General features: G+C 38.4%; 1 protein-coding gene across 2 annotated transcripts in view; it reads right to left on the bottom strand.

The window, feature by feature from the left end:
* LOC138852547 (zinc finger protein 91-like) overlaps positions 1–14,038 on the bottom strand; it is a 14,963-nt gene extending 925 nt beyond the window's left edge. Inside the window, exons 1-3 of one of the 2 annotated variants that reach the window (XM_070083913.1) lie at positions 13,958–14,038; positions 13,579–13,666; positions 1–7,467 (exon numbers count right to left, since the gene is read on the bottom strand). The exon at positions 1–7,467 is cut by the window's left edge and continues 925 nt beyond it. In XM_070083913.1, coding sequence (XP_069940014.1) covers positions 2,341–7,353 — 5,013 coding nt within the window. In that variant the 5' untranslated portion in view covers positions 7,354–7,467; positions 13,579–13,666; positions 13,958–14,038 and the 3' untranslated portion in view covers positions 1–2,340. The remainder of the gene's footprint in view (positions 7,468–13,578; positions 13,667–13,957) is intronic. The other variant, XM_070083911.1, reaches the window with a different exon arrangement.
* Between the last annotated feature and the right edge of the window lie 1,997 nt (positions 14,039–16,035).

Below are 16,035 nucleotides of genomic sequence, written 5' to 3'. Positions count from 1 at the left end.
AACAAATTAAAAAACTATAACAATAAACAAAGTATTGTGTGTTTCAATAGTCCATGCATGTAATTCTATGTAATTTGCCAAAACAAATTTCTTTAACCCTTTGACTGTTTTGGCCATATATATACATGTATGTCTTGCGAGCCAGTGTTTCGGTCGTATATATACTCAATAATTCTAGCGGTTTCAAATCAAGCAGGAGAAAGCTGGTAGGCCCACATGTGAGAGAATGGGTCTGTGTGCTCATTGTACACTGTATAAAAAAAATCCTGCAGCATGTAGTGCATGATGAGAAAAAGAAACTCAGACCGTGTTTTTGGATTAAAACACCGAATTTGAGGTGTATTTTCGTATAGTATTTATGGGTGTATTCTCGTTTTCTTGGTCTCATTTGATAGAATGGAAAACATATTACAGAAATAGAGATGATTTTGATTAGTTTCACGATGAAAACGACCTTGAAATTGAGCTCAAATTAGCAGAAATGTTTGATTTTTACCAATGTTCGAGAGTAAGCAAATCACACCATACGCCCAATACACGTCAACTGGGGAATCTAATATTTTCACTAGTGCACTGATGTTATTTATACCATTATTACAATAATGCGGTAGTCTGCATAACAGTAAATCTTCTATTTTTTGTGTGAATAAAAAATCAAAATAGAAAACAAAGAGTAACAAAAGAGGGGCCTAGAAACGTGACTAATGAACAGAAGATATGTTATTTTAGTGCCAAGAATGTCTGCATTGTTTATTCTGGACCCTATTTTGAAACTGGCATCTTTTTTAATTTGTATGAAATTGGCCAAATTGCCAATTTCTGACCACTTTATTGGTTTGTTGAAATCGGTAAATGGGCGGTTTCTTGTGCTCAATTGATGGAAAAATGGAGTTCTAAAGAAATAGCTATGAGTTTGGTTGACTAGAACAATGGAATTGGCCAAAAATAGGGCTCAAAATCAGCGAAATCGCCAATGCGTATATATCGTCGAGATCGCTAACTTCGCGGGAGCATAATTCCATAAGTTTTCGATCAAATTTTGTACTTTTGGTGTCATTACCATCGGGAAAAGATTCTCTATCATTTCATAAGAAAAAATAATTTTTTTTTTTCAAAAAAATTTTCGACATGAAATGACAATTTCAGAAAGGGGCCTGCGACAGTCAAAGGGTTAATTATCAGTTATTATATTACTGCTGTCTTACCAATTACACTATGTATCCTGTCTTTCTTCAATCCTGCCCCTAAATTGGACTATCTCTTACATTTATGACATTATTTACATTATTTTTCATGCTACTGTATCATGATTTGCTTCCTACCTATCCAATTACATGTATTAATTTTTGACTTGTTCATAATTAAATATTAAACCAATTTCATTTGCTTGTAACTTGTGACTAGAACTTATTTATGTACAGTACAATTTTATTTTACTTGTCAATACTTTGTACTAAGAACATAAGGTAAGATAGAACCACACCTATTTTTTTTTTTTTTTAGTAAGTAGTTAAAGTTTTTTAACAAAAATTTTAACACCTGTATTTTTTTTTAATAAATTATCCTTATCCTTCTGTTTTTTCTTTCTTATTCCTCTTCCTCTTCCTACTTTTTCTTCTTCTTCTTATTATTATTATTATTTTTTCTTCAACGCACCAGCCACATCCCACTGAGACAGGATGACCCAAAAAGAAAAAGTTTCCTTTTATATTTAGTAATTTATACAGAGGGGGTTACTAGCCCCTTGCTCCAGGCATTTTAATTGTCTCCTATGACATGCATTATTATTATTACTCAGGTTTGAGCTTCAAGGTCACCCAAGCAAGATGTCCCAATGAAGAACCTGTTTAACATGTTTTCTATACACCAATAAGGCAAAATCTTCTTAGGTATCATTGTTAATTGTTCATGACCAACCAATAATTTGAAGGAAACTTGAATGGCATTTTATGTGATTTTTTGTAATGAGGTGTTCAATGTGCCTTCTGAATGAAGACCATAGTAAATTTATTTACCCTACATCAGTTTTTAAGTGTACCTTATAAGAAGGTCTTATAAGAACAAGACCTTGTAAGAACAAGACCTTGTCAGAACAGGACCTTGTAAGAACAAGGTCTTGTAAGAACAAGACCTTGTCAGAACAGGACCTTGTAAGAACAAGGTCTTGTAAGAACAAGGTCTTGTAAGAACAAGGTCTTGTTAGAAAAAGGTTTTGTTAGAGCAAGGTCTTGTAAGAACAAGGCCTTGTCAGAACAAGGCCTTGTAAAACATACGTAACAATCTTTACAATATTTACAGTGGTTAGGATGCCTAAATATTCTTTACATAAGTTTCTTTTTTTCATAATTCTGTACTCTTTACTTCATTCAGAATTATATCATCCTCTGATTTTATTTCCTCATTTACTGCAACTATCTGGTCAGATTGGCATGCACAAGAAAGTATATCACTAGTTCCCTCACATCTGCTATTTTCAGCATTCACTGCATCTGACAATAAAATATCTTTTTCTGTGGATTTTGTTTCATTATTATGTTTTCTTTTAATTATTTCAGATGTCTGCAAAAATGGCTGTGTAAGCTGATTGTTTTCAGAAACACTCACTGTATCATGTCTGGAAAATCCTTTGCACCACATTCCAATGTGATGCTTAAGCTTAGAGAATCGTGTGAATGTTTTCCCACAAGCTGTACACAAATATGATTCTTGTGATACTTCATGTTGGTCAACGTCGCATTTCTTTGAGTCTGTATTTAACCTTTCACCAGGTAGTACACCTGAGGCTCCCAATCTCTTTCTTCCTGATGCTCCTAAAGTTTCATTATTGCTCTCAATATTGTTTTCTTTGACTACCTTTAGTTTTACTTGACTCACAGCTTTTTTTACATTCTTCACTGCACTTCCTCTTCTAGGGTTCTCTACTTTTTCTTTAATGTGTCCTTTTTCCATTCCTGCTTTACCATTTACACATTCTTGTTTAACATTCACTTCAACTCCCTTAGTTTGTTTTCCCTTATTTTCATCATAAGACCCTCTTTCTTCTTCTTTTAAGGGAATTGGAACAATAACATCCTTAATTAACTGATTTTCCTTGATGTGTTCTTGATCAACATAATTATACTCTTTACAGCTCAGGTCTTCTCTCCTGTGCTTCAGTCTCTGATGGGACTGTAGAGCAGAAGCCCTTCTGAACACTACTCCACAATCCTCACAAATCTGTAGCACATTTCCATGCTCCTGCATGTGTATTTTATACTTGGCAAAGTTTTCAAATGTCATATCACATTTATTGCAAGTAAATGCCTTATCAATAGACACTTGACTGGACTGTGCTGTCTTGATTGTCATATTCCAGTCATTATTAGTGACACTCATTTTCCTTCTCTTAAAGTTACACTCACTCTCACTTTCCTCACCAAGCAAAATGTCTAGATCACTAATGTCTGTGCTTTTCTCATTATTGTCTATAAGCCTCAGTTCTTTTGTGTGTTTAGCTAACTGGATATATGTTCTAAAACTGGTTCCACATGCAGACTGATACTTTTTGGCAGATTTGGTGTGAATATTGTTTTCCCTTTCCATGCACTTTTTCATGTGAGTACTACATTTAAATGACTGGGTGAAACATGCTCCACAGTGCTTACACACAAAAGGCTTTTCCCCTGTATGGCGAAGCTCATGAGAATTTAAGTGAGCTTTCTGTCTAAAAGCTTCCGTACAGTAACTGCACTTGTAGGGCCGTTCTCCAGTGTGACAGCGCAGGTGAGACCTGAAGTACTTTAATTTGTATGATCTTTTACATATATCACAGATTTTTGTCTTTGTTTCAGAATTTGAATTGCTGTCTTCATTTAACTTTCTTTTTCTATACGGTCTTAAATTAATTTTTCCATTTGGCAATGAGTGCTGGGAATCATCTGACTGACTGTCAGATTTAATAAGAGTCAAGCTCTTACATTCACTTGATAATGGCTCAATCGTTCTTATAACTACAGCATTATCATTGTGCAAATTTTTTATATGACGTGTCACTGCAGACCTCTGGGAAAAGCACGAGCCACACTCTCCACATTTATAAGGCTTGAAGCCTGTGTGCCTACCCATGTGATCTTTTAGATGTGTAATTTGTTTAAATGCATGATGGCAATAATTGCATTTATATGGCCTTTCACCAGTATGCATTCTCATGTGGCTATGAAGATTTGAGGACTGCAAGAATGGTTTATCACAAACATTACATGCCCAAATTTTCCTTCCAATTTTATCAATGTATGTAGGATGAGTCTTTATTTTACTAAACTCCTCTTTTATAGGCTGTGTTGAATGTAGTGCAAGAGATTCAGAGTCTAATATTGCTGATGGGTCATTCTTAGTCTCGACACCAGACACATTACCTTCATTTAAATGACCCTCTCCTTCCTTTACCATGTCTGTAGTTTCTGTTACCTCATGTTTTACAGGTGTTTCTCCAATATCTGTTGCTGATACAACCTCAGATTTTACACAGACATCTTCATCCATGATATCAGTAACTTCTTCTTTCACTTGACTATAATTTGCATTGGTTTCACTTATAATTTCTTCCCTCACTTTTGCACCATCACTAGCTTCATTTTTATTATTATTAATGGATGGATTGCTAATTAGTTCCTTTTCATCTCCTGTTTTGACACTGCTACAAACTTCTGATGTGCCACTCTCTGTTAAGGCCTCTTCATGGTCCACACTCCGATGATTTTGCAAAGAAGAAAGTTGAAAGAAGCTAGACCCACAAATTTCACAGATATATTTATGATCAGCATGTTTAAGATTATGCTTCATCATGCTGCTCTTTCTTGTATAACAAAGGCCACACATTTTACACTCATACGGTTGTGATGATAAATGTTTTTTCATGTGGTCTTTCTTGAAACATTCATTAATGAAAGTCTTTTTGCAGAATTTACAATAAAAATTCCTTACCTTGAAATCACCCAATGGTTTCTCTTCTTTCTTTACAAGAATTTTATTCTGTGCATGCTTAGATTTTTTATGAGAATTTAATCTTGAAGACTGGGTAAAAGTTGCATGGCAGATATTACAAATATAAGGCCTTTCTCCTGTATGAATCCTTATATGAGATCGCAGATGTGCGACCTGCTTGAACCCCATACCACATAAATCACAAAAATAAGGCCTCTCTCCAGAATGTGTTCGCATGTGAGAAATAAAATTTGAAGATGTTTTACAAACTTTTCCACACTGTTGACAGTCATAAACTTTCCGGGTCTTAGGCTTTTTTTCTTTACATTTTTTCTCTCTTATTTTTGGCTTAACAGACATTGGTCTCCTAAAATCAGATTTCTGCTTTCTGAGATTTGTATCATCAGTACGGTATTCATTTTCTTTGAATTTTTTTTTGTGTTTTGATTTATTTATAGAGCTCCTCAAATCTTTGCAAAACTTTGTATCCCGAGTATATATCTTTATGGGATTGTTAGTTCCTTCCTCTATCACATATGTTATCTCTCTTATGTACTCTGGTTCTTCCTTACACACCACAAGACTCGTACCATCTGGGTGAATCTCCTCTTGTACAACTTCTGAATATCTAGGTACATAGTAGGTCAGTTTTGCAGGATAGCTGACAGTTGCATCATGATTCTGATAGAAATCATGAATTTCCTCTTGCACCTGTATGGAATAACTGTCAGCTACTGTATGTGCTTCTTCTAATACTCCCGGATAATCACAGATATCATTTTCAATAAGTTCATGAACTACATTTGGATAGGCATCATTAAAACTGTTATGATCATCATCTGATAACACTTTTATAGAATCACATTCTACAGAGGTCTCATTGTCAGGTCCCTGGATATCCAGTGCAACATCAGCTGCAGACTGTGCCACTGTCATAATGCTACTACTGGCATGTGCTGGGTCAGATATATATGTAATTTCTTTATTCTTTAGAGACGGTGGTAAAACTATGTAAAATTCTTTACCATCCTGGCCTTGAGTTTCCAAGACTGTTCCACTCTCCAGTGCTGCACGCACTTGGTCAGGATGCAAGACATTCCCAACATTTGGTACATTTTCTTCAGATATATTACATGCTAAATTTTCCTTTAATTTATTTTGAGATCTATCGTCTTCAGAGATGTGTATAACATTATTATTAATAATTAAGTTATTACCAAGCACTGAGGATGAATGTGAATCAGTAGCTTCTCCTATACTTGCCTGGTTACACTCAGTATTTATTAATGGCATCGGAACTTCAGATGAAACTAGTGCACTGCTTATTTGTTCTGTAACCTTTGCATTTTCTTGTGAGTTAAAAGTAGAATTTGATATATTTTCTGCTTCATGCCCTATAATTGGCATAATCTCTGAAACTGGAATATTTTCTTTTTTTATAACTGTTTCTCTAGATGCATTTGATGGTGTTGATTTTAAAGGTTCGTGTGGTTCCTTCTTAACCACATACAGATAATCCTTCTTGCTGACATGAATTTTCCGATGCAGAGATAAGCCAGCCAGTCGAGGAAACGCCTTCCCACACTCCTCACATGTGAACGGTCCTAAATTTATGTGGACTCCTTTATGTTTCTGCAAGGTAACCTTTTCCCGAAAGCATACACCACATTCCTCACACTTGTATCGCCTCTCTCCAGTATGTATCATTCTGTGGAACTTTAGTCGTGTTGAATTTGAGAATGTTCTGCCACATTTGTCACACTGATATGGTTTTTCACCAGTATGGGTTCTCATGTGCATTTTTAGATGCATCTTCTCATATGTAGAATGATCACACATGGTGCAAGAATAAAGCTTCTTTCCAGAATGTTTTTTTCTATGTAAATTTAGAGAGGACTTCTGGACAAACCTAGAACCACATTCTTCACACTCAAAGGGACGTTCGCCTGTGTGTGTTCGTTGATGGTCAGTTAAATGGTGCCTCTGTCTGAATGCCTTTTGGCATACATCACATTTAAAAGGTTTTTCCCCTGAATGTGTTAACACATGCTTTTTGAAGTTAGCCGATGACTGTGATATCAAATTACATTTTTCACATGGATACACTTTTTCTCCTGCTTTTCTCATTTTCACCTTGGCTCCATCACCTGGCACTTCATCTTTAATATCCTCAGAAAATATTTCGTAATCAGAAATTATTATATTTGCTTCACTGGGATCATCTTCAGCCTCTTCTTTTATCTTACTTTCATATACGGAGTCTGATGATGCCTGAATATTTTGTAAAATTTTTGATTCACTATCAACAAAAGAATTCTTTGATAATACATGCCTCTTTCTGCTAGGTCTCTTCACACTGATCATGACCGCCATAGGATCTGCCTCTTCCATTACTACAAGTCTTGATCTGAGACTCAATTAATCTGCATATTTCACTAAAATAAGGACCTCAATATAAAGTTGTTTTCTTGAAGACTTTCAATCCTTCTCATGCCAAAGGAGCACCTGAAAAATATACTACATTAACATTTCACACATATGTATAAATTATTAAATATAATAATAAGAAAAACTTTTGTGTCTTCTTTTTTGGGTCACTCTGCCTTGGTGGGAGATGGCTGGTGTGTTAAAACAGAACAAAAAGAAAAAAATTCCTCATAATAAGAATCTTCAATATGCTTTGCAAATCACACCATTCACACATATTGAGTGTACATTAACCCCTTGACTGTCGCAACCCCCAATCCTGAGGTGTCTCCTGGTGTCACAAAATTTCCCCCCCAAAAAAATTATTTTTCTTATGAAATGATAGAGAATCTTTTCCTGATTGTAATGACACCGAAAGAATGAAATTTGATGGAAAACTGATGGAATTACGCTCTCGTGAAGTTAGCAACCGCAGCAATATTTACAAATCAGCGATTTCACCCACTTTGAGCCCTATTTTCAGCTAATTCCATTGTGCCAGTCAACCAAACTCACAGCTATTTCATTAGAACTCCATTTTTTCTATCGATTGTTTACAAGACACTGTCCATTTACCAATTTCAACTACCCAATAACGTGGTCAGAAATTTGCAATTTGGCTAATTTCACGAAAATTAAAAAATATGAAAATTTCAAAAGAAGGTCCAGAATGAACAATGTAGACATTCCTGGCTCTAAAATAACATTTTCTATGTTCATCAGTCACATCTCCAGGCCCCTCTGATATTACTCTGATATTTATTCAAAGAAAAAATAGAAGATTTACTATTATGCAGACTACTGCAATATTGTAATAATTGTACAAATAATTTCAACCCATTCATGACTGCATATTAGAATTGCTACTTGGACATTTATTGGAAAATGACATCATTTGTTTACTTTTGAACATCAGCAAAAATCGAACATTTCCCCTACTTTGAACTCCATTTCAAGGTTCTTTTCATAGTAAAACCAATCAAAATGACATCTATTTCTATAATATGGTTCTATTCTATCAAATGTGACCAAGAAAACAAGAATACAACCATAAATACTATACAAAAGTAGACCACAAAGTCGGCATTTTAATTAAAAAAAACGGTCGGAGTTTTTTTTTTCTCATTACGCACTGCGTGCTGCAGGATTTTTTTATATGGTGCACACTGGCCACACAGACCCATTCTCTCACATGTTGGCCTACCAGCTTTCTCCTGCTTGATTTGAAGCTGCTAGAATTTACGAGTATATACACGTCAAACACGGTGGCTCGTAAGATGTATATATACGACCGAAACAGTCAAAGGGTTAAATGTATATTGTACATATGGAATTGCTGATAGAAAAGGCTCATCACATACAGTGAACCCACATAAAGGAAGGGAAACCTGTATATATTTTAAACCAGTAGTTTCCAACCTTTGAGTATGAAAGGGCCAATTTGATAAGCCAAATTTAAAGGAGGGGCTGCAGATGCTAGTTATATCCACATAAATCATGTACAGCAGAAGTGAAAAGTGGATATTAGAGGTGACAATAGGTTTTGGTGTAAAATGGCTTTAAATATTTTGTAGTTGTTGACATTGTGCAGTGTGGAACCTATATAAAAGTGAATTCATAATTTCATATAAAGGCTGCATCCATTTCCTGAGGGCCACATGCAGCCCTCAGGCTGCAGGTTGTGGACCCCTGGTTTAAACCTTTGGTAACATACTGTACCAATAAATATGCCTTTGATATACCTCTGATGAGTTCTGAGAGCTTTTCCTACTCCGGGAGCCAGGCCATGGACCAGGCTCGCCTGGTGCTTGCCTGATCAACCAGGCTGTTGCTGCAAAATTTGAATAAGTAAAATGAAAAACCACTTTGTAGACAAACTTCATTAACCCAATATCTGATACAGTGTTTTATATTTTTCACACATCACCATTTTCCACCAAGGTAGGGTAACCCAGAGAAGGAAATACATTCACCATTACTCATTTCCTAGCTGTCTTGCCTAATGTACATGGACATTTCTATTTAAATGATCTGTAGAGTCACATCGCCAGTCTTCAAATTACAGCCAGTGTACTTCCAATCTCCAAAGTTTGGCTAATCAATTTCTCTGAATCCCTTCATAAGTATTACCTTGCTTACACTTGGACAGCATGACAAATACAGAAAAACACTTGTCTCCATTAAAATTTAATATCATCATATACAGCCTATTTTGTTTCATTCTTTTCCATTCTTTCTCAACTCCTCTTTTCTCCTAATCATACTGTACCTTTCACATGATAAGTAAGTTTATTTAGGCATAGGTACACATAAGTATGATTATCATACATAGTGTAAATTACCCTCCAGGATAACTCAAAAAAAATGGTCAGATAAAGTGACATATTTCCATTTGGGATCCTTGTAATATATTATTTAAACCTTAAAAGTTTAAACCTCTACATAATATACACATTACTCTACAACACATTGCCACCACTTCCTACTATCCTCCTCCTCCTCCTCCTCCTCATTGCAACAGTCAATGACAAACCTTTGCTCATATAAATTGTTGCATGAGTATACTCTGAAAACTCTAAAACTGCAGACACATTCATCACCTTCAAAACTACTGTTAGAAAACATCTTATCTCCCTGATACACCCCATCAACTAACTACAAAAAAACCATCTGGTGGTCCACACTTACACACACTCACTCACTCACCCATTTGACTATGAGCACAGAAATACATATCCTAATCTTAAAATAATGATTCCTAACTAGTCATAAGTCTGCCTGTGATACTCCAATATAGAAACTATGTATTGTGCCAAAACAAAACCATTCACATTGCTAAACTCACAAACTAGTACTTGTCACTTAGTATTTAGTCACTTAGTATTTAGTCAACTTACTCCACAATTTGTTATAATTTAGGGTTAAGAATTAATCAAAGTTTGCCCGAAATGCCTAGCCGTGCTAGGTGTTCTAGTGGTCCCCTCTGTAATTAGTATTTTACTATGTGTAAACCACACAATAACCAAAATCTGTAAACCCCGCATTGCAATCCTTATAGAGAATAAACTTTGATTTGATTTGATTTGATTGATATACAGTACCTATGAATTTAACCCCAATGGAAATAAGTAACTTTGTCTAACTTTTTTTGGGTTATCCTAGTAGGTACTTCACATTATGTATGATAATTGTTCTTATGTGTACCTGTGCCTAAATAAGCTTACTTGCTCCCCCACACTGAAATCTTGACCGTGCTAACATCTATACCTGGAGAGGGTTTTGGGGGTCAACACCCCCATAGCCCAGTCAAAACAGTTTGTGTCTCGTAATTTTTGCAATTTTTTGCATTATGCATTAACTGTATAATAATTATTTGTTGTACATGTACATAAGCATGGCACATTCAGTGTAGAAAATCCTGTGTATCAATGCTTCTTTATTTTAGATAATGTTCCCCTGAGGTCACCATTGTACACCTATAATATATTCGTTGCTGAGAATGATTATTATTATAATTATTATTATGCAAAACAACCACAGGGGTAGATGAATAGCTCTAGGCCTTACATGTTGGAATTAACACATCATCAAGTGCTTGCAATGTTGCAAGCTCATGATAATGTGTTGATTGCAACATGAAAGGCCTAGAGCTATCATTCAACTCCCTCTGTGGTTGCTTTGCATCCTGTACTGCTTGTTTGAGATACTTGCGTAAAATTATTATATATAACAAGAAGTTCTAAATCTATATGAATGATACAGTACTGCATGTTATTTTTAAAGCCTATTGACTGTTGGATGTCAATCAACAGACTTTAAATGAACGAATGATAAAAAATTTAATTGGATTAACCTCAGAGGGTTAGTAACCCAGTATAACCCAAGATTATTATCCTCAGTATAACCCAGGATAATCCAGGATTATTAGCCTCAGAGTAGCCCAGGACAACCCAAGATTGATAAATCAGACACATGTGCAACTCTTGCGTATCTTTACTGAGTTGCACATGTGTCCAATTTATCAAATTGTCGGTTGTCTGAACCATTCATCTACAACCCAAGATCACTAGCCTCAGAGTAGCCCAGGACAACCCAAGATAATTAGCCTCAGAGTAGCCCAGGGCAACCCAAGATTATTAGCCTCAGAGTAGCCCAGGATAACCCAAGATTATCAGCCTCAGAGTAGCCCAGGATAACCCAAGATTATCAGCCTCAGAGTAGCCCAGGATAACCCAAGATAATTAGCCTCAGAGTAGCCCAGGACAACCAAAGATAATTAGCCTCAGAGTAGCCCAGGGCAACCCAAGATAATTAGCCTCAGAGTAGCCCAGGACAACTCAAGATAATTAGCCTCAGAGTAGCCCAGGACAACCCAAGATAATTAGCCTCAGAGTAGCCCAGGATAACCCAAGATTATCAGCCTCAGAGTAGCCCAGCCCAACCCAAGATTATTAGCCTCAGAGTAGCCCAGGACAACCCAAGATCATTAGCCTCAGAGTAGCCCAGGACAACCCAAGATAATTAGCCTCAGAGTAGTCCAGGACAACCCAAGATAATTAGCCTCAGAGTAGCCCAGGACAACCCAAGATAATTAGCCTCAGAGTAGCCCAGGATAACCCAAGATTATCAGCCTCAGAGTAGCCCAGGGCAACCCAAAATTAATAGCCTCAGAGTAGCCCAGGACAACCCAAGATTATTAGCCTCAGAGTAGCCCAGGGCAACCCAAGATTATTAGCCTCAGTGTAGCCCAGGACAACCCAAGATAATTAGCCTCAGAGTAGCCCAGGGCAACCCAAGATTATTAGCCTCAGAGTAATCCAGGGCAACCCAAGATTATTAGCCTCAGAGTAGCCCAGGACAACCCAAGATCATTAGCCTCAGAGTAGCCCAGGATAACCCAAGATTATCAGCCTCAGAATAGCCCAGGGCAACCCAAGATTATTAGCCTCAGAGTACCCCAAGACAACCCAAGATAATTAGCCTCAGAGTAGCCCAGGACAACCCAAGATAATTAACCTAAGAGTAGCCCAGGACAACCCAAGATAATTAACCTAAGAGTACCCCAGGACAACCCAAGATCATTAGCCTCAGAGTACCCCAGGACAACCCAAGTTAATTAGCCTCAGAGTAGCCCAGGACAACCCAAGATAATTAGCCTCAGAGCACCCCAGGACAACCCAAGATAATTAGCCTCAGAGCAGCCCAGGACAACCCAAGATTATTAGCCTCAGAGTACCCCAGGACAACCCAAGATTATTAGCCTCAGAGTAGCCCAGGGCAACCCAAGATTATTAGCCTCAGTGTAGCCCAGGACAACCCAAGATAATTAGCCTCAGAGTAGCCCAGGGCAACCCAAGATAATTAGCCTCAGAGTAGCCCAGGGCAACCCAAGATTATTAGCCTCAGAGTAGCCCAGGACAACCCAAGATCATTAGCCTCAGAGTAGCCCAGGATAACCCAAGATTATCAGCCTCAGTGTAGCCCAGGACAACCCAAGATAATTAGCCTTAGAGAAGCCCAAGACAACCCAAGATAATTAGCCTCAGTGTAGCCCAGGACAACCCAAGATAATTAGCCTCAGAGTAGCCCAGGGCAACCCAAGATTATTAGCCTCAGAGTAGCCCAGGGCAACCCAAGATTATTAGCCTCAGAGTAGCCCAGGACAACCCAAGATAATTAGCCTCAGAGTAGCCCAGGGCAACCCAAGATAATTAGCCTCAGATTAGTCCAGGGCAAACCAAGATAATTAGCCTCAGAGTAGCCCAGGACAACCCAAGTCACTAGCCTCAGAGTAGCCCAGGACAACCCAAGATAATTAACCTCAGAGTAGCCCAGGGCAACACAAGATTATTAGCCTCAGAGTAGCCCAGGACAACCCACGATAATTAGCCTCAGAGTAGCCCAGGGCAACCCAAGATAATTAGCCTCAGAGTAGCCCAGGGCAACCCAAGATTATTAGCCTCAGAGTAGCCCAGGACAACCCAAGATAATTAGCCTCAGAGTAGCCCAGGGCAACCCAAGATTATTAGCCTCAGAGTAGCCCAGGACAACCCAAGATCATTAGCCTCGGAGTAACCTAGGATAAGCCAAGATTATTAGCCTCGGAAAAATGCAGAATAACCAGGATGACCCACAGGAGTCATACAGCACCTGCAAACATTCAGGTTCGATCCAAAATAAGGATGATGCTCCACTTTCTCGCATCAAGAACCCATCACCGGCATCAAGGAACTATTCACTGAAGGAAAAACGCAAAAATATTAATCAAAAAACATTTACTTGTCACTGTAATAAAGGTTTGTCATCGTATAATCTACTGTTAATCATTCTATAATGTTCTCAACCATTCCTACTTATTATTTTCCTAAATTATCCTCTAATTATAGTAAATATAGAAGAGTCTGTAAGAACTGGCAGCTTAGGCCTCACACAGCCTTACCTGCCTCTGTAATGGCAGGAAAATCACCCAAATATAGAAGGAAAATTAAAAATAGGCCAAATTTCTCAAAATAGTGAGATAAAGTCCTACCAATTATAGGCCACACAACTATTGACAATTTTATGGCCTGTGTTCCGCCATATTGTTGTTGTTATTGTTGGGGGTTTTAAGGTCCACCAAAACTTAAGACCTTATTGAACCCAGCCTCCCGCGCCTCCATATGTAAGATTATGCAGAACAAGCCACATGAGGAGGGAAATCTTCAGTTCAAGATCTTACGCACTCTCGTGCGTCTTCAGGAGGTATGCAGTGTTGCAAGACAGCAACAGATATAACGTTAAATTCTTTGAGGCAAGGCAGGTGCCAGTGACAACTCATATTACAGACATGGGTTGCTACTGAGACACGTTCTGCCTTGCCTCAGAGAAATTCCCCTCCTATCTATTGCTGTCTTGCAACACTGCATAGCTCCTGAAGACACACGAGAGTGCGAAAGATCTTGAGCTAAAGATTTCCATGTGGTTTGTTCTGCATTAATATCGCATGTTTGCGATTTTATTGCATTACGTAAGTTTAGGTACAGGTACACATACGTACATTATACACAGTGTAAATTATCCACCAAGAAGTTCAACGATGAGAAATTTCAATTACTCAGATATGGTAAACATGAGGAAATTAAATCTTCATCAGAGTACAAAACAAATTCTGGCCACAAAATAGAGCGAAACACCAACGTCAAAGACCTGGGAGTGATTATGTCGGAGGATCTCACCTTCAAGGACCATAACATTGTATCAATCGCATCTGCTAGAAAAATGACAGGATGGATAATGAGAACCTTCAAAACTAGGGAGGCCAAGCCCATGATGACACTCTTCAGGTCACTTGTTCTATCTAGGCTGGAATATTGCTGCACTCTAACAGCACCTTTCAAGGCAGGTGAAATTGCCGACCTAGAAAATGTACAGAGAACTTTCACGGCGCGCATAACGGAGATAAAACACCTCAATTACTGGGAGCGCTTGAGGTTTCTAAACCTGTATTCCCTGGAACGCAGGAGGGAGAGATACATGATTATATACACCTGGAAAATCCTAGAGGGACTAGTACCGAACTTGCACACGAAAATCACTCACTACGAAAGCAAAAGACTTGGCAGACGATGCACCATCCCCCCAATGAAAAGCAGGGGTGTCACTAGCACGTTAAGAGACCATACAATGGGTGTCAGGGGCCCGAGACTGTTCAACTGCCTCCCAGCACACATAAGGGGGATTACCAACAGACCCCTGGCAGTCTTCAAGCTGGCACTGGACAAGCACCTAAAGTCAGTTCCTGATCAGCCGGGCTGTGGCTCGTACGTTGGTTTGCGTGCAGCCAGCAGCAACAGCCTGGTTGATCAGGCGCTGATCCACCAGGAGGCCTGGTCACAGACCGGGCCGCGGGGGCGTTGACCCCCGAAACTCTCCCCAGGTAAACTCCAGGTAATAACCCAAAAAAAAGCTAGGAAGTGATTTATTTCTATTGGGGGCCTTATGTCTGTCTTCAACCTATCGGTATTATATACCGGTAATAAGTCCAAGAATACCAATGGAAATGTTAATTTTTCTGACTTTTGGGGGGTTATCCTAATGGGTTATTTACATACGTGTTAAACTATGTATGATAATTGTACTTATGTGTACTTGTAACTAAATAAACTTACTAACAAGCTTTCCTTTACCCTAGAACCTCTTTTTCAGGCTTTTAGGGCCACTTAGAGCTTACACCGTATCGAACCCTGCCTTCCAGTGTCCCGGGAAGAAGAGATTTCGTTCGGATTTTTAACCCCGGAGGGTTAGCCACCCAGGATAACCCAAGAAAGTCAGTGCGTTAGAGTCCTCAATCTTGTCCCCCAGGATACACCGTCGACTCGTACCTATTTGCTGCTAGGTGACAACAGGTGTAAGGAAACGTGTCGAAATGTTTCCGCCCGCCGGGAATCGAACCCGGGCCCTCCGTGTGTGAAGCGGGAGCTTTAGCCACCAGGCCACTGGGCCACCAGTAACAGTAAGTTTATATCAGCACAGGTACACATGAAGAACAATCGTCATGCATGACTTACTGTCAGGGATACGTGACCTAGAACATGAAACCATCAATCACCACCTCGTTGAATATTCTTT

This window comes from Cherax quadricarinatus, chromosome 11 (genome assembly GCF_038502225.1).
Source record: "Cherax quadricarinatus isolate ZL_2023a chromosome 11, ASM3850222v1, whole genome shotgun sequence".
Classification (NCBI taxonomy): Eukaryota; Metazoa; Arthropoda; class Malacostraca; order Decapoda; family Parastacidae; genus Cherax; species Cherax quadricarinatus.
The sequence above is the reverse complement of the archived record's forward strand: the minus strand, read 5'-3'. Positions and strand labels throughout refer to the sequence as shown.